Raw genomic sequence first — 22,903 nt, 5'->3', positions numbered from 1 at the left:
CTTACGACAACCGTGACAGTAGCAGTATCAGGTACGACCCCTGACCTCTGACCTGTCAGTCAGATAAGAAGGGTCCTGGGATAAACAGATGTGAGAGGAGCTGAGAACTTAATGGATGGAGACACTGGTTCTGTTAAAGTTCATGGACCTTTGAAGTGACTGTTACCAGAACACACACATCCAGTGTCTCCCATTCACACCATTAGTGTTTAATGGACAAGTCACAGTCTCTGACCTTTGTCCAGACATTCACTAACTATCATTCACTGTCTTGTGAAAGGTTACCAACTGTCTGATCTTCAGGATTGGGTGGATTTATTTAACGGGTTACAAGAAAACTCCAAGGGCTGGTTTCCCGGACGCAGATGAAGAATCTCCATTGAAAGTGATTTGTAGTCAAGGACTCGGCTGATTCCCTAAGAGCTTTAAATGGCTCCTTGTGGTCCGGTGAATCAAGCTGGTGTAATAAGTCACCATATCTCAGACCTGAAGACTTGTGTAATCTAACACAGTCTTGTGGTCTGGTGAACCAAGCTGGTGTAATAAGTCACCATATCTCAGACCTGAAGACTTGTGTAAGCTAACACAGTCTTGTGGTCTGGTGAACCAAGCTGGTGTAATAAGTCACCATATCTCAGACCTGAAGACTTGTGTAATCTAACACAGTCTTGTGGTCCACATGAGACTTTGGTTCCAACCCAATCTGTCTGTAAGAGCTATTTAATGTTGAGGAGAGTGAGAGAGTCTACAGACCAGACTCCACATGGTTTCTGACCCCAGACTCTGAAGTGATTGTACAGACATGTGGAATATAAATGAGGTCATTGAGACAGAGACTAAAAGTCAACATGGCCACTACTTTTGGTGATGTTATTACTTGGAGTGGTTGGGATATTTGTCTGTTGTGTTGTTGACCAGGATTAGCATGGGTCAAGACACTGGAATTCCTGAAACCGTAAATAACATATAATAATGGTTTGTGAAGTTACTTCTGATGAAAGTTATAAATGTTCATTTAAAGTCAGTTGTCTTCAGAACATCAATGAATCATATTCTTGATTTCCTGTCTGACTCCCTGTCACACACACACAGTCTATTCAGGACAGGGGGGGTTTGTGTGTGTTGAATGCTGGGGTTTGTGTGATGGCATTATACACAGGCATGTCTAAGTCTAACACTGGCTCTCAGACAGGAAGTGGCAGCCACGCCTTAACAATAATACATGCTTTTTATACAGAGCTTTTCACTGAGGCTCAATGCACTTTACATGGAATGATAACCTACTACATTCAACATCAACTAACCACTCTCTCTGGCCCTGAGAGCTCTCTCCATCTCCACCAGGACTCTGAAAAGAGACATTCTGTACTGACGGCATTGGATTTCAATAGTGTCCCCATAGTGCCAGAATGATGTTTCTATGTTCTGTAGTTGAATGTTAGCTTGGGTACCTGACTTTCTGCTTTCAGTAATGCTTTATAGATGTTGTATTTCAACAACAATCTGGCTAAAAGCCCATCTTCTGGCTCACAGGTTTGGTTCAGACAGTCATGTTTTCAGCGCTCTGTAACGTTCTGATCTGTCAAGCAGAGTTTGTGCAAAGCAAAGTTTCAGCTATGAATTCAGCCACCAAGCGGAGCATCTTGTAAAATTCCTGTAATGTGTTTTATTCTAACCAATCAGAATCAGAGCTTACAGAGGAAACACAGAGAGCTGTCTGAGACCTGGGGTCTGCTCTGCTATGCACTCTACTACACCATGCCCCCTACCCTGCACACACACACACACACACACACACACACACACACACACACACACACACACACACACACACACACACACACACACACACACACACACACACACACACACACACACACACACACACACACACACACGAGAGGGAGCAGAGTTCATAGTGCCCGCCAATACTCCAAACACACACACACCACTAAAACACAACTCCTGAATACTCCAAACACACACACCACTAAAACATAAGTGATGGAGATGAGGGAGGTGAAGGTGAGGGAGAAGGAGAAAATGAGTTAGAAGGTGAGGGGTGGAAAGAAGAAAAGAGTGAGGACATTCAGGGTGAGGGGTGATGAGAAGGAAAGGATGCTGATGAAGGAGGTGAGTGAAGAGGAGAGGAGGCTGGCGAGAGGTGAGGAGAGGGAGCTGGTGAGAGGTGAGGAGAGGGGGCTGGTGAGAGGTGAGGAGAGGGGACAGGCGAGAGGTGTTGAGAGGGGACAGGTGAGGAGTGAGGAGAGGGGACAGGCGAGAGGTGAGGAGAGGGGGCTGGTGAGAGGTGAGGAGAGGGGGCTGGTGAGAGGTGAGGAGAGGGGACAGGTGAGAGGGGACAGGCGAGAGGTGAAGAGAGGGGACAGGTGAGGAGAGGGGACAGGCGAGAGGTGAGGAGAGGGGACAGGTGAGGTGAGGGGACAGGTGAGAGGTGAGGAGAGGGGACAGGTGAGAGGTGAGGAGAGGAGACACGCGAGAGATGAGGAGAGGGGACAGGTGAGAGGTGTTGAGAGGAGACAGGTGAGGAGAGGGGACACGTGAGAAGTGAGGAGAGGGGACAGGTGAGAGGTGAGGAGAGGGGATAGGTGAGAGGTGAGGAGAGGGGACAGGCGAGAGGTGAGGAGAGGGGACAGGCGAGAGGTGAGGAGAGGAGGCTGGCGAGAGGTGAGGAGAGGGGACAGGCGAGAGGTGTTGAGAGGGGACAGGTGAGGAGAGGGGACAGGGGAGAAGTGAGGAGAGGGGACAGGCGAGAGGTGAGGAGAGGGGACATGCGAGAGGTGAGGAGAGGGGACAGGCGAGAGGTGAGGAGAGGGGACACGCGAGAGGAGAGGGGACAGGCGAGAAGTGAGGAGAGGGGGTTGTAACTATCAAGTAGTTCAAATGTAGTCCGATACAAACATCAAATACATTATTATTAAGTATTGTCATGCTAGTGACCTGTACATCCTCCACAGACAACCACAACACATACAGTGTTGTGGACTCCCTAATGTCATGGTCCTCCAATGACCCATTAATGGTGCTCTTCAGGGTTGTGAAGCCCGCTGCTGCCTGGAGGGTAAAAACCTCACTCCAGGCATCATCCTCCCCCACAAACTCAAACAACATCTATATAACAAAAGACCAACATTAACAATTGTAATTCAGCCTGAAATGTACATTAATAGTAGTGAGTTTATCAACAAGTAAATTAATGATTTACCTGAATGGATTCAGGGAGCAAGAATCTCCTAATCCGCTCCCTCCCATCCTGGTATTTGATCTTAAAGAGGCCTCCATCAGGCTGCTCTGGGTGAGAGACCCCCCTCTGTCTTCTCTCCTCTATTGACTACAATATGCATTACTGTCAGTGTTAAGTTATAAATATATTTATACCACAGCATTGTTGAATTCTAGAATGGGCATTAAAACCAGTTCAGAAAGAAAACAGCACGTAGAAATACATTTAACCATTTATTTAGTAATGAATAATGCCTTGGTGATATAGGCTCTGCTCATTCAAGGTAGCTCACTACCCAAGCAAAGTGAAGGGGTTAAACCAAGGTCTCATACCTTTTAAAGGGTTAATAAATGGTGTTATGATAAACTGTAAGGTCTCCTCTTCTAGCAGACCTCTGTGTGTGTATTAACACCTGTTCTGAGTGTTGTGCCCTTCAGACACTATCAGAAGGTAGAAACCAGTCTACGTTCATACTCCTCCTGTCTGGACCCCACCTGGCTATCTGAGGTTCTGACAATACGACTGGTTGTCTGAGAACACAAGGCTGCCGCAGGCCTGGTGATAAACAGACACCTGTCAGAAGATGCTTGGACTCGTTCACCTTGTTATGACCCGATACTTGTTATGAAAGGTCAAGTTTCAGTCAAACCCACTTCTGAGCTTTTAATTGCTGATAAGATGGTTGCTGCTGTCAAGGGGAGGTTAGATTTATTAAAATGTTGTTGCCAGGGAAAGTCACGCAAGGGGGACTGGGGAGGCTATATGAGTTACAGGATGTCTTAGACATTTTGCAGAACCTGGGGAGAGCTATCATATACTGTCCTCTGTACCAACTTCTGCCTACTAATGTAGAATTGTAATACTTAAACAAAGAGTATGTGTTTCCTTTCCATTACTAATGTATGTTTGATAATTATATAGACCTGATCATCTGTTGAAGAAATTGATCAACAAAAGCGTCAATATAAAATAGCCTACAGCAGTGAGTGTGGTAAGCTATACCAAAACCCCCGGCAGGAACACAGAACCTAACAGGTGGAGTCTGGGGTGGTGCTGGGAGCAGGAAGCCAGTGCATAGTAGCAGTAGCAGCAAGCAGCAGCAGGATTTCTGCAGATAAATGTGTGCTTTAGTATTATTGTCTTTGGTAACTGTAGTATAAGCAGGATAAACGCCTCCTTTCTGTACGTTAAAAAAATAACTCCGCAAAGGGACTCGGCTCCGCCTTGTCCTGCTGCGTCGTCCATTATTTCCAAGGTAATGTACAGAACGTCTGCGTTTATCTCTTACATAATATACAGATGATATCAACTTGGTGAAATCCCTTACCTTCCTCCACCTGCTCTCCCACTCCTCAAAACAACGACGTTTCATCTCCTGTGGCAAAAATAAGTATTGAATTCATCTGTTTTGTGTCTGAAAAAGTAAGTGTTTCCTGTTGGAATGCCGTTGATGTGATCTGAACAGATTTACTCAGCTATATTATATACATACTTTCTCCTGGTCTGCAGCCAGAGAGAGATGGTAGCCTCGTCTTGGAGACGTCGTATCTCCTGCATTTCCACTAGAGACTGAAATCAATACAGGTACAGTAATAAATAAAGCCATTCTGATTGTTAAGTTACAATGAGAATCCTAGAACTAATATTATACTTTATCATTTGATGCTAAAAGTGGAAAAGGTCATTTAACGTTCCAAACCTCTAGTGTCATTGAAGCTTGTGGTGAGTCAACAGGGAGGCCTGTCTCCATAGGTGGAGTCTCTGTCTCCATAGGTGGAGTCTCTGTCTCCGAGGTTCTGTCCTCCCTTACAGTTTCCTTTAACATAAAAATACAAGAAATCACCAGTTGATCAATTACTTTATAACGTTTGTATACAGAGGGAAATCCAGTTTCCATACAATTCAATTCAATTCATTCCAGTTTCTTTTCAAATTAATTCATTACCTCTGGCATTTATCACGTGACATAATCCATCTCAATCTTCCTCCCCCTTCCTAACACATAAACTATCAAAAACCTTCAATCTTAAGTACAGGGCAGACCTCCATAGTCCAGCTGATTTGATTGCTGCTGGACACATGCTGTCCAGCTGTAGGAGAACGAGCCTCCTCCTGTCTGTCTTAAAGGCCTCTACATTTGGATTCATCTAGGGGAATGTTTCCCCCAAAACCTTCAAGAAGCTGCTCTCCTCCTGACCATAGTGCAACTTGATCTGCCTCACAGGATACTCTAAAGATACTGAGATATGGAAACATTATTTAAATCTAATGAAAAACATCCTAATCTAAAACAGGGAAACGGTCCATGATCTTTAAATCAATAAAATAACCTTCAATAAGTCTATGTTAAATCACAAGATAGATTCACACCTAGCTTACTTACAAAGCAAGCACTGTGGACCGCACTGTGTCCTCATGTACTGCAGGGATAAAGGGAAAATGTACCTCTCCTGTTCAGCTGCTGGATGTTAGGCTCAGCGATCAGACAAACCCTCATAGTTATCAGCCTGCTTCTCCCGGGTTGACGCCTTTAGATTCCAGCATTATTCCGTCTCCTGAACGACTGAAATCTGACATGTGTAAACGTTATTAAAGTTACAATAATGACACTCAGCCTAATCGACGGCGCCCAGACTGACACACCCCACGGTAGCTGCTGCTATCGTTAGTTTGTTCATTCCAGTCCAACAACGCTTCATGTTCAAGTGATATTTGAAGAAAAAGACAACATCATAACACAACATAATAGCAATAGAAAGGCCTAGTTTACTGGAACGGACATACTGTAAAATAACAAACGATAACATAGCTAGCTAGATAGATAGACTAATAATATACAGGCCTAGTTTACTGGAACGGACATACTGTAAAATAACAAACGATAACATAGCTAGCTAGATAGATAGACTAATAATAGACAGGCCTAGTTTACTGGAACGGACAAACTGTAAAATAACAAACGATAACATAGCTAGCTAGATAGGCTAATAATAGACAGGGGAGTGTTACATGTTAACGTTACTAGGTAGTTGTACCGGTTAATGTTGACTTTTGTCAGGTATTACCTAACCTACCAGAATGAATCCTACCTTTGAACCACCTGATCCTCCTGGGCTGGTTGTAAAGGTGGTTGCACTTGGCTGGTAAAACTTAAAAAGAGGTCTCTCATGTTTTCAAGGTTCGACATGATTTAGTAGTTTGTTGGTGATGATGAATGAGATGTTTCTCATATAGCTGGCTTCACATCAGCCTTATTTGTGATTGGCCAACATTTGCATATAGTTTACATAGTGTTATTTGACGTGTATCTTTTTGACACGCAAAGACCCAAACGGCGTTCCATAGTGCACCTCAATACATGTCAGACATGCTTTTAAGTTATGTACCCAGTATGTCCCTCAGGTCCTCTGGCACTGGCCTTTTAACTATCCTGAAGTCTAGGACCAAGAGGCATGGAGAGGCAGCCTTTAGTTATTATGCCCCCAGCCTCTGGAATAGTCTGCCAGAGAACCTGAGGAGACCAAGAGGCATGGAGAGGCAGCCTTTAGTTATTATGCCCCCAGCCTCTGGAATAGCCTGCCAGAGAACCTGAGGAGGTCTGAAACTGTGGACATATTTAAAAGGGATCTTAAAACACACCTTTTCAGCTTTACTTTTCCTTAACGTGCTTTTTTAGTCTTTTAGTTTAAAATTGTTATTCTTTTGTTTTTGTTTAAATATTTAAGTTTTTATTTTCAGGCAATTGATATGTTATTAACTTAAGGTATGAAATAAGGTATAAGGTATGAAATTAAGTATAAAATAATTGAAATGTTAATGACATCTCCATGGGTCCACCTTGGTGGGTCAAAGGTCATACCTGTTTGCATTTTGGGGAATTTTGATGAGACAGAATGGGCAGCATTGGGATGTCCATAGGCTGTCCAACAAATCATTACTATTTCTCTCTATAGCTGGAACAGGGAGCTGGCTGGATGAAGTGGCGACCCCTGGTGGCCCTCATTGGGCCATCTCCCCTCTTCTCCTTGGGGCAGGGAGCTGGCTGAATGTAGTGGCGACCCCTGGGTTGCCCCAGCCAGTGCAGGGAGCTGGCTGAATGTAGTGGCTCCCCCTGGGTTGCCCCAGCCCGTGCAGGGAGCTGGCTGGATGTACTGTGCCCCCTGGTGGCCGTTGGCGGAAGTAGGCACCCCTCTCCGGGGGTCGGGCCCCCCTCCCTGGGTCAGCCTCAGCTCTCTCCGGCCCCTCCCCCCATATCCCTGGGGAAGTGAGCTGGCTGGATTGGCCCCCGTGCCCAGGGGCCGGTCCACCCAGTCTCTGGAGCGAGACTCTAGACAGAGTCTGAGTAGAGCATTAATATCCCCTGTAAAGGCACACTGGACAGGTGTAATGAAGGCATGTAAAAATGACCATAACAAGCATTCTAATCACCTGTAAATGCACACTGAACAGGTGTAACGGGGAATATACACGGCTGTGACTATAACCGAAGATAATTCTCTTGGGAGGTAATACGGTCGGCATTTCATTGTGAGGTATTTATTCTAAGTCGGGTGAACAAAAGGACTTGAGTTCCATTATGATATCACAATCACACCATGTGTAGTTAATCATGAAACATACACCCCGCCCTTCTTCTTCCCGGCTGTATGTAATAACACACTAAAATGTCTAGGCTAACAATGTAAGAAATAACACTGCAAAGTTTCCTCGGGGCTAGAAGCACGGCTGCCCTCTATATCGGTGCCATTTTATATATTGACTTCGTCCGTCCTTGCTCGCTCATTAACGTCTTAATCGAAATTATGGATTGCCTCTTATCCGCTTGTCGTCCCATTATGCCATAGTTTGTACATCTCCATTGTCAGTAGAAACCACATTTGTTTAAGCAAGTCAGCCATATCAGCTATGTTTTTTAAAAGGCAGTAAATGAGGCTGAATGAACTGTTTCACTGAATGGGGCTCAATGAGAAATAGTTAATGACAAATCACGATTAACCTTCTAAGACGACATGGTAATATTGTCTAGATAGAGAACTATCACGGTCGTTGTAAGGAGGAGACCAAGGCGCAGCGTGGTAAGCGTACTTTCTTCTTTATTGAAAGAACGAACACTGAACAAACAAACAAAATAAACGAACCGTGAAGCTAAAATGGCTAGTGCAGACAGGCAACTAAACATAGAATAAGAACCCACAAACTACCTAAATGGCTACCTAAATATGGTCCCCAATCAGAGACAACGATAAACAGCTGCCACTGATTGGGAACCATACCAGGCCACCATAGACATACATATACCTAGACTTACAAAACCCCTTAGACATACAAAACCCCCTAGACATACAAAAACTAAACAAACCACCCTCGTCACACCCTGACCTAACCAAAATAATTCAGACAATTAACTTAAAAACAAACCGTTGAAATCAAATGCAACTTTAAATATCTACTTGTAAAACATAAGATCTAGCATCACTTGTATATTTTGTACTCAAAATAAAAAACATGACAAAATAAATTGAATTCAGTTGCAGAAAATGCCTCCTATTCTAGTGAATTGCTGCTATACTCCACATCTACAGCTGGGTTAGAACATACTGGTTTGGGTTTGAGGATGAACAGGGTAAACACTGTTGCCAGGGGCTACCACATGACACAGCATTGTGCAGAATGTCACAGTAGAAACTTGTTGAAAATTGTCATACTGAGACTAAATTTAAAGATAATTGACCAAAAGTATATGGTTTCCGGTGTCTTTTTTGAAAATTAAAGTCTTGATTAACTTAAGGTGCTGACATGGATACTGTCTGTAAGTGCCCAGATTGTAATGGTTTTAACCCAAACTCAGCCTTTACCCCCAGCCCTGTCCCCTGCACACCCTAACCCAAACTCAGTCTTTACCCACAGCCCTGTCCCCTGCACACCCTAACCCAAACTCAGCCCTTACCCCCAGCCCTGTCCCCTGCATACCCTAACCCAAACTCAGTCTTTACCCCCAGCCCTGTCCCCTGCACACCCTAACCCAAACTCAGCCCTTACCCCCAGCCCTGTCCCCTGCACACCCTAACCCAAACTCAGTCTATACCCCCAGCCCTGTCCCCTGTCCCCTGCATACCCTAAACCAAACTCAGTCTTTACCCCCAGCCCTGTCCCCTGCACACCCTAACCCAAACTCAGCCCTTACCCCCAGCCCTGTCCCCTGCACAGCCTAACCCAAACTCAGTCTATACCCCCAGCCCTGTCCCCTGTCCCCTGCACACCCTAACCCAAACTGAGCCCTTACCCCCAGCCCTGTCCCCTACACACCCTAACCCAAACTCAGCCTTTACCCCCAGCCCTGTCCCCTGCACACCCTAACCCAAACTCAGCCTTTACCCCCAGCCCTGTCCCCAGCACACCCTAACCCAAACTCAGTCTTTACCCCCAGCCCTGTCCCCTGCACACCCTAACCCAAACTCAGTCTTTACCCCCAGCCCTGTCCCCTGCACACCCTAACCCAAACTCAGTATTTACCCCCAGCCCTGTCCCCTGTCCCCTGCACACCCTAACCCAAACTCAGTCTTTACCCCCAGCCCTGTCCCCTGCACACCCTAACCCAAACTCAGTATTTACCCCCAGCCCTGTCCCCTGTCCCCTGCACACCTAACCCAAACACAGTCTTTACCCCCAGCCCTGTCCCCTACACACCCTAACCCAAACTCAGCCTTTACTCCCAGTCCCATATATGGTATGTCTGACTTTCTGATTTGTAAATTCACTGCAGTTTCCAACATGTACCAGCAGGCGGCAATGATACTCTCTTCTCAGACAGTAAATGACCACCAGTCAGCTACATTAATTTTATTAGGAGGGGATGGAAAAGCATTGAGACTATTTGTCATGGAAGCAATTTCACTCATTTACTCATGTGAATGGGTCCAAAGAGATAAGAGAAGCTAATATTGATATGCACTGTTAAATCTTTACAGCTCAGGATAATATGACTATAATTAAAGAACATCACTACAATCTGCTGGCTGGATCGGTCTTCTGAATTGAATTGAAACAGTTTTTAGAACTTTAGAGATGATTAACTAAAATATGATGATAGAAGACAGCACCATGCTGTACGATAGCATAAACCCTCTAATGTTGGTCACTAGTTAACAAAGTCACAAACCCTGACCATTTTTACATTTTACCAGACGCTCTGTAGTGAGTCATTCATTTTCATACTTTTTTAGTAATCGAAACCACAACTCTGGCATTGCAAGCACTATGCTCTACCAACTGAGCTACATTCTTAAAATCAGATTTAACCCTAAACCACACTTCTAACCTTATGCCTAACCTTAAACTTAAATTAAGATCAGAAATGTACATTTTTGTTTTCATGACATTTTACGATAGGCCTATAGACAATTTAGACTTTGTGACTGGGTTTTCTAATAACCAGAGAGGCTGGGGGGAGGAGATTACTCCAAGTACCTGTGTAAAGGTGAAGGTGAAAGTTGTGTCTCAGTTTAGGCCTGAGGTGTAGATTGTTCTGTAAAAACGTGTAGATATGCACATATAGTTACTATTTGAGTGGTTATGGATTTAAATCAACTATTTTGAATGTGAAGTGGAGGATGTGAAGTCCAGTAAAGGTAAGAGGAGATGTCAGTATATTTCACTTTCCAAACTAGACACAAAAGTCCTGTTTTAAAACAATGAGGACTGGAGAAAGAGGAAGTGATGTTTGTATCTGTGTGATTGAGCAAAAGAGAGAATTTGATGAATGGTAATGATGTAAATATGAATGTTTTCTCTTTTTATTGCAGTTAAAATGGCAGAGTCCAACGTTGATAGAAAGTCACCATGCTATAATTAATGATGAACATTTCTTTCATGTATTTGGGAGAACAGAACTGAACCAACTATTGAAAATGAAATGTGTTTGTGGTTTTATTTGTCTTTATGTGTAAATGTGTGTCTGGATGAAATGTGTTTGTAAAATGAGGAGTTGTAGCTGAGTTTGTGTCTGTGAGAAACAGCTCTACTGCTCCACAGTGACCTCTCCCTCCAAACATCTCTTTATTATAGAACCCATTTAATCCAGCCGGACACAATACGGAAGAAAATAAACCTTTTGTACTTTGCTGGATCTAGAGAAGTTAAAGTTGTACATATCAACAAGTAAGTTGGGCTCCTGAGTGGCGCAACGGTTTAAGGCACTGCATCTCAAGAAGTGTCTCTACAGACTCTGGTTCAATTCCAGGCTGTATCACAACCGCCCATGATTGGGAGTCCCAAAGGGCAGAGCACAATTGGTCCAGCATCGTCCGGGGTTGGCTGTCATTCTAAATAAGAAGTTGTTCTGAACTGACTTGCCTCGTTAAATAAATAAAATATGTATCCAGAGCAATTAGGATTAAGTGCCTTGCTCAAGGGCATATCAACAAATGTTTTCCTAGTTTCCTCAGGGATTCAAACCAGCGACGTTTCGGTTACTGGGCCAATGCTCTTAAGCGCTAGGCTACCTGCCAAACATGTCTGACTAATAGGAAAATACAGTGCCTCTAATTTATTCTATATATTTAGTCATAGCAGATCCCTTTTCTTTCTTCAGTAGATTTAAGTTGAGTTCGGTTCAGGATTTACTTGTTCTAAATGATGTTACAGATGATTTTACCATTATCCATTACCTTTACTGATGTTTAAATCAGAGATTTTTACTGTAAAACATCATATGTTGTTATTTCAGGGGGAATTGGCCGTGTATAGACCCATAAAGTGAATTAGTATAATAATTGAAGTGATATTTAATGTTATTAGGTTTGTTTAGTGTCTCTTGCACAATGGTAGACCTTGTTAGTATGAATGTTGAGGCTTGGACACTGGGGTAGACCTGGTTAGTATGAATGTTGAGGCTTGGACACTGGGGTAGACCTGTTTTATATGAGTATGCCCATGGATTTCCCTGGTTTATAATGGGGTGTAGGGATACACAAGGTTCATACAGGTAATGGGGCTGGATGGACGTCTATTGTCCAATCAAATCCTTTCTGGCAACAACGTTTGTGGTAGAAACAAGAGATTGGGGCTGGATCACATGTGTTATACCAGTGTAATATTAGTTTATCTATGAAATGATTAGTGTGTACAGGTCAGAGGTCACAGGACTAAAACATGCTGATAACAGGGTTGGGGTGTGCAGTGAATAGCTGGATATAGGTTACTGTTGGTGACTTGGGGAATACAGGCCTAAGGAAAGTGGGTAACAGGGCTGAGATATGAAAGTAACAGGGATGAGGTGTATTGGCAAATAAACTGGGGTCTTGAGTAACACACAGGTCATTTAGGGCCAGGATATGCCTGTATCTGTACTTGATTGTATAGATTTGAGGGTATTGGCATGTGGGTGTTAGGGTTAGGGCATGGGGGTAACAGGGCTGGGGTGTGTGGGTCATTGAGTTTAGGTGTGTGGGTAAGTGGACTGAGGTATATAGATATTGAGGTTGAGGAATAGGGGTAAATATCTGTTTATGTTATTATAAACAGAGCACTCTGTCACAATTGTGACCAAGAATAAAACATACTTTTAAATAAATAAATAATCAAAATGGATGACATGTTAGGCTTACTAGTGGCATAAGATTAGCATAGTGGCATGTCTGGGAAAGATGTGGGAACAAATGGGATAATATCATTCTAGATTGTAGCATCACATTCTTCTATGACATATATACTTTCCTTCAAATGAATATGTCTGTCTGGGATTGTGGGGGTTGTATTTAGAATTGACATGGTCCTGGTTGTTGTATGTCGATTTTAGTTTTTAATTCAGCTGTGTTTATACATGTACTGAGAGGATTTGTGTTCCTGACACAGATGATGTCATTAAACATGAAATGTTCTCTCTTTCTGAACAGCTCAGTTTAAACTCACCTCAGAAGACAAGTGGTGGGCTGATGTTGGTGAAGAGGTCACCCTCCCCTGTCACCTCTCACCTGACACCAGTGCTGTTGCCATGACGATCAGGTGGTTTAAAGAGACAGAGTGTATTTACCTGTATCAGAATGGCCAGGTAACAGAGAGGAGTGGCTATGAGGGCAGAGTGAGTCTGATCACCCAGGAGCTGGAGAGAGGCAACGTGTCTCTGAGGTTGAGAGACTTCAGGGAGTCAGATACAGGAGACTACATATGTCAGGTCATCCATGGAGAACAGAAGAAGGAGGCTGGAGTGTTTTTATGGGTCAGAGGAGGTAAGTGTTCTAGAACTCCAGTAATGTTTCTAAACACCTAAACAACAACAATAACAACCAGTCTCTTTCCCTGTACAGAACACTTGTACTTTCTCATGTAGGTAGGAGTTCATAGTAGGAGTTACAGATGAATAGACTAGATTCATTCTGAATATCAACTAGTTACAATGCATATTACCATCACTCTGAGCTCTGAGCTGGTCCTAAAGCATTAGAACCATTCCAACATTACTGTCACGTCCCTTGATTGTCATTAGTAATGAATGTGATGAACACTCATACCCCTCTGATGTATATCACATCACTATGGTATTTGAGAGGATCATGTGACAGATGGTGATTTGAAGGTAATGATAATAACTATTACATTCTGTTTTACATGATCATTATTCATGACTCTCCATCTTGGATAATGGATGATAAGCATTTGTTGAGTAATTACTGATGTCTTTTTCTCAATGAGATAAATAACATCTCAATAAGTCTTAAATCATCACGGTATGCATCACTCTAAAACTAATGAAATACCGTATGCAAAATAGTTGTAGCAGTTAGTCAATCGGTCAGTCAGACCTTCCAATCCGCCAACAGATCTCCAGCAGAGAACAACTGAGATGTTTAGTCTAAAGGAAGCAGTGAGTGGATCCGATCCTGGTTAAACTTGCGACTAGGCTACAAAGCACACTTTTAAATACAACAAAACAAACGGAGTAAAGACGATTCAGAACTGAGGGTTGAACACATCCTCATTTGCGTCTCCATAACAACCCCACTTTTGAGCAGCTGATGCTATTTAATATGTAATTAAAGGGGAAGCGCCCTATTGGAAGGAGAATCACTGAGACGGTTCAGACAAATTCAGGGCCGTCATTCTCAGACTGCTCACATAGTAGTGCTGCTTACATCCCTTTCCCTAGATGTACATTAGTAATGAATGTGATGAACAGTCATATCAATATGATGTATGGTATTTCATTAAATTATGTAATGAGACAGAAATTCAATGAACAATAATAACTAATGTATTCTGTTTTACATGATCATTATTCATGACTCTCCTTCTTGGATAATGGATGATCAGCAAGAAGTGAGTAATTACTTATTTGTCTGTTTTGTTTATTGACAACCAATAATACAAGACAAAGAACAGACCAGAGTGTTAATCTGATACTATAAAAACTACAGGCCTTGTGAACAGCAGTGTGTCTTCTTCAAGGCTACAAATTAAATCAGTTTCTTTACATTTATCAATACTCTCCCCAAATGTTCTCAAGGTAGGTTGGATTAAGATGTATAGATGTTCTTCCAATTATACAGAATTTTCATATCAAAGATCTCCCACAATATATCTGCCATAGAGGTCAATATTTCACACACCAAAATTAAAATAGAATCATCTTGAATTTAGCTTGATGTCTTATTATGAAGCATTCAGTCATTCTCAGACTGCTCACATAGTAGTGCTGCTTACATCCCTTTCCCTAGATGTACATTAGTAATGAATGTGATGAACAGTCATTCCAATATGATGTATGGTATTTCATTAAATTATGTAATGAGACAGAAATTCAATGAACAATAATAACTAATGTATTCTGTTTTACATGATCATTATTCATGACTCTCCATCTTGGATAATGGATGATCAGAATTGGGTGAGTAATTACTTATTTGTCTGTTTTGTTTATTGACACCCAATAACACAAGACAAAGAACAGACCAGAGTGTTAATCTGATACTATAAAAACTACAGGCCTTGTGAACAGCAGTTTGTCTTCTTCAAGGCTACAAATTAAATCAGTTTCTTTACATTTATCAATACTCTCCCCAAATGTTCTCAAGGTAGGTTGGATTATGATGTCAGATGTTCTTCAGATTCTACTGAATGTATATTCCATAGAACCCTGCCTCCTGACACAATATCCTGTATCTGCCATAGAGCCCAATGCTGGTTATCACTAACAATGAACATAATCATTTGATCAGAGATAGGACAATAACAAAACAACATTATTTATGAAGTTAACCAGATCTCATTGGTGCCCACAGTCCCTACATGAGGGAGGCTTGAGTGACAGGAGAAATCTGATTGGTCCTGTTTGTTCTGTATATAGTGATGTAGTCTACCACACAGAGCTCACCTCTCTGTTTAACACCGTAGGATCAGGTTTGTGGTATTTACAACATGAGACCCAGGAGGACAAGCTGAAGAGGGAGGCATCAGCTGGTGAGCTTGGTAAGTATGAGAGAGTCTGGAGGAGAGAGGATTGAATCAGGGAACATGAGTGATGTCATTCAGTTTTTCAGACTAATTCATTTGTAATGTTTCAAATAGTCAATAGACCAGTTGATGATTGGTTCAGCTCAGATAACTGTTGACTGGAGGAAATAATTACTAATAATTGTACCACCTCCATCAAATGATAATGTCTTTATAGGCATACTATTGAATGAATTAATAAATGTGTTATTCAAATAACCAATTAAATATGTTAATTGCTCTCAGAGTTGAAAATGTTATTAAGACAGGAGATGATGAAACAACTAGAGGAGAAAGACACACAACTGGATGATATGACCCAGGAAGTGAGAGAGAAAGAGAGACTCCTGGAGGAGAAGAACCAGATAATGGGACAGAGGGAGAAACTATTAGAAGAGAAAGAAAACCAACTGGAAGAGAAAGACAAGCAACTAAAGGATAGAGACATTCAACTAGAGGCACTGAGAAAGAACCTGCAGGACAAGAACAGCCAAGTAGAGAACTTCAGAGTCCTACTGCAGGAAAAAGACCTTCAACTAGAGGACAGCAACCACAGACTGGGAGAGAAGGACAGACTACTGGAAGAGAGAGACAAACTACTGGAAGAGAGAGACAAACTACTGGAAGAGAGAGACAAACTACTGAAGGGAAAAGATAGTGAAATAAAGGAGAAGCAGATTGAACTAGGAGACAAAGACAAAAAAATTAAGGATAAAGACCTTCAACTAGAGGACAGAAACTATAGACTGGGAGAGAAGGACAGACTACTGGAAGAGAGAGACAAACTACTGGAAGAGAGAGACAAACTACTGGAGGGAAAAGCAAATGAACTAAAAGAGAGGAGGCAGGGAGTAGAAGAGAAAGATAACCTACTAGAGGAGAGAGAGAAGCAGTTAAAGGAAAGAGACAAACAGGTGGAGGATGTCAACAATGAAAATGCTGAACTGGGTAAGATTATTCACACCATTAATACATTTAGTCTTCTGTACTTTCCTCAATTCTCAGGTTATTGTCGACTCTCCACTGAGTTGTGAATATTGTTGTCCATCACTTCATACTTTCCCTCTGCATCATATTTCTGTCTAAAGTCTTTAACACAGAATTCAGATCCAAGTCCTCCTTTGTTATTTCAGCTCAACAGATATGTGATGTGAAGACTGAGGTAGAGAGACTGAGAAGAGAGATCTCAGCCCAGATGACTGGTGAGTGAGATATGTGATACTTAACATTTCAATAGAAACCCAGAACTCCCCTTCAGTAGGTCTATGTGCCTTCATGTGTCACTGAGGTAAATGTTCCCATTCTAAATGGTTGTTCTATTATTTTAGAACCTGGAGAGACGTCAGATACAGGTTCCATACTCCCAGTCAGGAGGAGACACAGCATGGACCTTCCTCCATTCAGTGAGTTATCACTATTGTCCTGTTGTCTCCTACTGTTTCTAGTCTATAGTGGACCATCCTTCACTTAGTGAGTTATCACTATTGTCCTGTTGTCTCCTACTGTTTCTAGTCTATAGTGGACCATCCTTCACTTAGTGAGTTATCACTATTGTCCTGTTGTCTCCTACTGTTTCTAGTCTATAGTGAACCATCCTTCACTTAGTGAGTTATCAGTATTGTCCTGTTGTCTCCTACTGTTTCTAGTCTATAGTGGACCATCCTTCACTTAGTGAGTTATCAATATTGTACTATTGTCTCCTACTGTTTCTAGTCTATAGTGGACCATCCTTCACTTAGTGAGTTATCAATATTGTACTATTGTCTCCTACTGTTTCTAGTCTATAGTGGACCATCCTTCACTTAGTGAGTTTTACATGTTGTCCCGTTGTCTCCTACTGTTTCTAGTCTATAGTGGACCATCCTTCACTTAGTGAGATATCAATATTGTCCTGTTGTCTCCTACTGTTTCTAGTCTATAGTGAACCATCTTTCACTTAGTGAGATATCAATATTGTCTCAAACTGTCATCCATCTTGATATTCTCTATTTTCTCCAATAATCTATATTTCACTATGATGTGTAATGTCTTTGTAGTTTGTTGATACTATGTTTTAAATGTGTCTCTGATGAGTCAGTATGTTGACCAGTTCTCTATGTTGTGTTACAGTGGAAGGAGAGACCTCAGATACAGACCCCACACTTCCACAGAGGAGGACAAACAGCATGGAGTTACTTCCTCCACATAGTGAGTTATGGATGTAGATTATATTATATTTGACTCTGTTGTACATCCTCCAGAGAGTCAGTGTGTTGATCAGTGCTGTGTGTTGTGTTGCAGTGGGAGGAGAGAGCAGCAGTCCAGACTCCCCAGTGTCTCCCAGTGTGTCTGAGCTGAGACTGGTGCTACTGGGGAGGACTGGGGCTGGGAGGAGTGCAGCAGGAAACACCATCCTGGGCAGAGAGGAGTTTGGGGCCCAGGCCAGCCCCTCTGCAGTGACCCAGAGGAGTAAGAGGAGAGAGGGGGACGTGTGTGGGAGACGGCTGGTGCTGGTGGACACTCCAGACTGGTTCTGTCCTGGACTCTCTCTGGAGGAGATGAGACAGGATGTGAGGCTCTGTGTCCGTCTGTCTGCCCCGGGACCCCACGCCTTCCTCCTGGTCATACCAGTGGAGCCCTCTAAGGGGGAGGAGAGAGGGGTGCTGGAGAGAATAGAGGAGATGTTTGGGGAGGGTTGTTGGGAACACACTGTGATTCTATTCACCCATGATGATGTCCTGAAAGAGCAGAGCATTGAGGAGTTTCTCCAAGCAGGAAGTCAGGACCTCCAGCAGCTTGTAGAGAAAAGTGGGAGCAGGTACCACGTCCTCAACATTAAGGACAGGGCCCATGGCACTCAGGTATCAGAGCTGCTGGATCAGGTAGAGGAGATGGTGGCAGGAAACAGAGAGAGATTCTACAGCAGTCAGACCTACCAGGAGGCAGAGACCCTGGTTAGAGAAATGGAGGGAAAGATCCAGAGAGAGAGAGGAGAGAGGAAACAGAGGGAGGAGAGAGACTTGAGAGAGAGGCTTCAGAAGGAGTTGCAGGATTCTCTGAAGGAGAAAGATGGAGAAATCCAGAAACTCAAGAGAGATATCAGAATTCTCAGAGAACGAATAACAGAACTGGAGAGACAGGTGAAAGAAGAGAGGGATGAGGAGAAGAAAATAGAACTGGAGAGGGAGCTGAAGAGGGAGTCTGATAGGAAGGTGGAGATGGAGAGAAAGATGGAGAGATTGAAAGAGGAGAGAGAGAATGAGAGGAGGGAGATGGAGGAGAGACACAGACAGGAGATAGAGGACATGATGGAGAACTATGAAGGAGAGGCCAAAGTTGATGCAGAGAGAAACCTGATGAAGATAGTCCTACCTGAGTTACAGAGGAACATCATGATCTCACAGACAAAGATGCAGAGAGAGTTCAGCAGACAGATGGAGGAGAAGAATAGACAGATGGAGGAGAAGGATAGAGTGATTGTGGAAAGGGATGGAGACATACAGGGACTGATAGATAGACTGTGGGAGATGTGCAAATGAGTTATTGTAACTAGCCTGAAGAAGTGCTGGGATACATGGAGAGGTAGAAGAGAGAGGAAGAAGACAGGGAGAACTGATGGAGATCTGAGGAATGTTTGGGCAGATGTAACCTAGTTCACCATTTCACTGAATTAGCCTGACAACGAGGTTAGAGATGAGATTACTTTTTCATGGAGGGATTGGAGAAGTTAGAGATAATCACATGATATTTATCTGACAATGTAAGAACAATGTGATAGTCTGTCCTGTGATGAGTGTCATGGTGGGAAAACAGATCAGAATACTGTCTGATCCTGTCTAGAACAACGTGATAGTCTGTCCTGTGATGAGTGTCATGGTGGGAAAACAGGTCAGAATACTGTCTGATCCTGTCTAGAACAATGTGATAGTCTGCCCTGTGATGAGTGTCATGGTGGGAAAACAGGTCAGAATACTGTCTGATCCTGTCTAGAACAACGTGATAGTCTGTCCTGTGATGAGTGTCATGGTGGGAAAACAGGTCAGAATACTGTCTGATCCTGTCTAGAACAACGTGATAGTCTGTCCTGTGATGAGTGTCATGGTGGGAAAACAGGTCAGAATACTGTCTGATCCTGTCTAGAACAACGTGATAGTCTGTCCTGTGATGAGTGTCATGGTGGGAAAACAGGTCAGAATACTGTCTGATCCTGTCTAGAACAACGTGATAGTCTGTCCTGTGATGAGTGTCATGGTGGGAAAACAGGTCAGAATACTGTCTGATCCTGTCTAGAACAACGTGATAGTCTGTCCTGTGATGAGTGTCATGGTGGGAAAACAGGTCAGAATACTGTCTGATCCTGTCTAGAACAACGTGATAGTCTGTCCTGTGATGAGTGTCATGGTGGGAAAACAGATCAGAATACTGTCTGATCCTGTCTAGAATAACGTGATAGTCTGTCCTGTGATGAGTGTCATGGTGGGAAAACAGGTCAGAATACTGTCTGATCCTGTCTAGAACAACGTGATAGTCTGTCCTGTGATGAGTGTCATGGTGGGAAAACAGGTCAGAATACCGTCTGATCCTGTCTAGGTCAAATTCTGTCCTTCTGCCCCTGAGCAAGGCAGTTAACCCACTGTTCCCCGGGCGCCGAAGACGTGGATGTCAATTATGGCATGTTTTGTGTAGGGGTTAGAGAGGAGACTAGTTAGAGACAACGGTTTTGTGTAGGGGTTAGAGAGGAGACTAGTTAGAGAGACAACTGTTTTGTGTAGGGGTTAGAGAGGAGACTAGTTAGAGAGACAACTGTTTTGTGTAGGGGTTAGAGAGGAGACCAGTTAGAGAGACAACTGTTTTGTGTAGGGGTTAGAGAGGAGACTAGTTAGAGAGACAACTGTTTTGTGTAGGGGTTAGAGAGGAGACCAGTTAGAGAGACAACTGTTTTGTGTAGGGGTTAGAGAGGAGACTAGTTAGAGACAACTGTTTTGTGTAGGGGTTAGAGAGGAGACTAGTTAGAGAGACAACTGTTTTGTGTAGGGGTTAGAGAGGAGACTAGTTAGAGACAACTGTTTTGTGTAGGGGTTAGAGAGGAGACCAGTTAGAGAGACAACTGTTTTGTGTAGGGGTTAGAGAGGAGACTAGTTAGAGAGACAACTGTTTTGTGTAGGGGTTAGAGAGGAGACTAGTTAGAGACAACTGTTTTGTGTAGGGGTTAGAGAGGAGACCAGTTAGAGAGACAACTGTGTTGTGTAGGGGTTAGAGAGGAGACTAGTTAGAGAGACAACTGTTTTGTGTAGGGGTTAGAGAGGAGACTAGTTAGAGAGACAACTGTTTTGTGTAGGGGTTAGAGAGGAGACTAGTTAGAGAGACAACTGTTTTGTGTAGGGGTTAGAGAGGAGACTAGTTAGAGAGACAACTGTTTTGTGTAGTGGTTAGAGAGGAGACCAGTTAGAGAGATGTCACTACTGTATATAGCCTCACGACTGTATATAGCCTCTCTACTGTATATAGCCTCGCTACTGTTATAGCCTCTCTACTGTATATAGCCTCTCTACTGTTATAGCCTCGCTACTGTTATAGCCTCTCTTCTGTTATAGCCTCACTACTGTTATAGCCTCTCTACTGTATATAGCCTCACTACTGATTATAGCCTCTCTACTGTATATAGCCTCACTACTGTATATAGCCTCGCTACTGATTATAGCCTCTCTACTGTATATAGCCTCTCTACTGTATATAGCCTCTCTACTGTATATAGCCTCTCTACTGTATATAGCCTCTCTACTGTATATAGCCTCGCTACTGTATATAGCCTCGCTACTGTATATAGCCTCTCTACTGTATATAGCCTCACTACTGTATATAGCCTCTCTACTGTATATAGCCTCTCTACTGTATATAGCCTCGCTACTGTATATAGCCTCGCTACTGTATATAGCCTCTCTACTGTATATAGCCGCACTACTGTATATAGCCTCTCTACTGTATATAGCCTCTCTACTGTATATAGCCTCACTACTGTATATAGCCTCTCTACTGTATATAGCCTCTCTACTGTATATAGCCTCACTACTGTATATAGCCTCACTACTGTATATAGCCTCTCTACTGTATATAGCCTCTCTACTGTTATTTTCTTTTTTACTGTTGTTTTTAATTTATTTACTTACCTATTGTTCACCTAATACCATTTCTTAACTTAGAAATTGCACTGTTGGTTAGAGCCTGTAAGTAAGCATTTCACTGTAAGGTCTGTTGTATTCGGCGCACGTGACAAATAAACTTTGATTTGATTTGATATATTCCCATTTCACGTCAACATTCTCTGATTTCTGAACCCCCAACCATCTTTGTGTTTCCATTTGAAAGTTGAAATGTCAATATTATTCACATTTTAGTACAATTATCAGACAAAACATGATACCCATCCTATATTCAAGACATCATTTTATGAATATACTATTTGATAACTGGAAATTATCAAATAGTTTGACAACCTTGTTTGTACGCTTGATATCAATCTCAACCATTTATATTTTCCAGTTAGGATGACATGAATGAGTCATGGTATGGTGGGGCAGGTAAAAGGGGTCAACTTCGAGCACTTTTCTCTAATGTTTTGGCATTCAGCTCCAAAAAGTCCCTTTCTGAGCACTTCTACATTGAGAATGAGAGGAGGGAGATGGAGGAGAGACACAGACAGGAGATAGAGGAGATGATGGAGAACTATGAAGGAGAGGCCAGAGTTGAAGCAGAGAGAAACCTGATGAAGATAGTCCTACCTGAGTTACAGAGGAACATCATGATCTCACAGACAAAGATGCAGAGGGAGTTCAGCAGACAGATGGAGGAGAAGAATAGACAGATGAAGGAGAAGAATAGACAGATGGAGGAGAAGAATAGACAGATGAACGAGAAGGATAAACATATGGAAGAGAAGGATCGACAGATGGAGGAGAAGGATCGACAGATGGAGGAGAAGGACCGACAGATGGAGGAGAGACACAGACAGGAGATAGAGGAGATGATGGAGAACTATGACGGAGAGGCCAGAGTCAGAAACCTTCTGAAAATAGTCCTTTATCTTCTTATATATTTTTTTATACCTTTATTTAACTAGTGAAGTCAGTTAAGAACACATTCTTATTTTCAGTGACGGCCTAGGAACATTGGATTAATAACTGCCTTGTTCAGGGGCAG

The 22,903-nt window shown here is 42.8% G+C and overlaps 1 protein-coding gene across 1 annotated transcript in view; it reads left to right on the top strand.

The window, feature by feature from the left end:
• Positions 1-22,011, top strand: part of LOC139577305 (trichohyalin-like) — a 37,800-nt gene extending 15,789 nt beyond the window's left edge. Inside the window, exons 6-10 of the mRNA XM_071404314.1 lie at positions 16,173-16,675; positions 16,861-16,929; positions 17,056-17,130; positions 17,837-17,914; positions 18,008-22,011. Coding sequence (XP_071260415.1) covers positions 16,173-16,675; positions 16,861-16,929; positions 17,056-17,130; positions 17,837-17,914; positions 18,008-19,245 — 1,963 coding nt within the window. The 3' untranslated portion in view covers positions 19,246-22,011. The remainder of the gene's footprint in view (positions 1-16,172; positions 16,676-16,860; positions 16,930-17,055; positions 17,131-17,836; positions 17,915-18,007) is intronic.
• Positions 22,012-22,903: the final 892 nt, after the last annotated feature.

The sequence above is a fragment of the Salvelinus alpinus genome, chromosome 5 (genome assembly GCF_045679555.1).
Source record: "Salvelinus alpinus chromosome 5, SLU_Salpinus.1, whole genome shotgun sequence".
Lineage (NCBI taxonomy): Eukaryota > Metazoa > Chordata > Actinopteri > Salmoniformes > Salmonidae > Salvelinus > Salvelinus alpinus.
The sequence above is the reverse complement of the archived record's forward strand: the minus strand, read 5'-3'. Positions and strand labels throughout refer to the sequence as shown.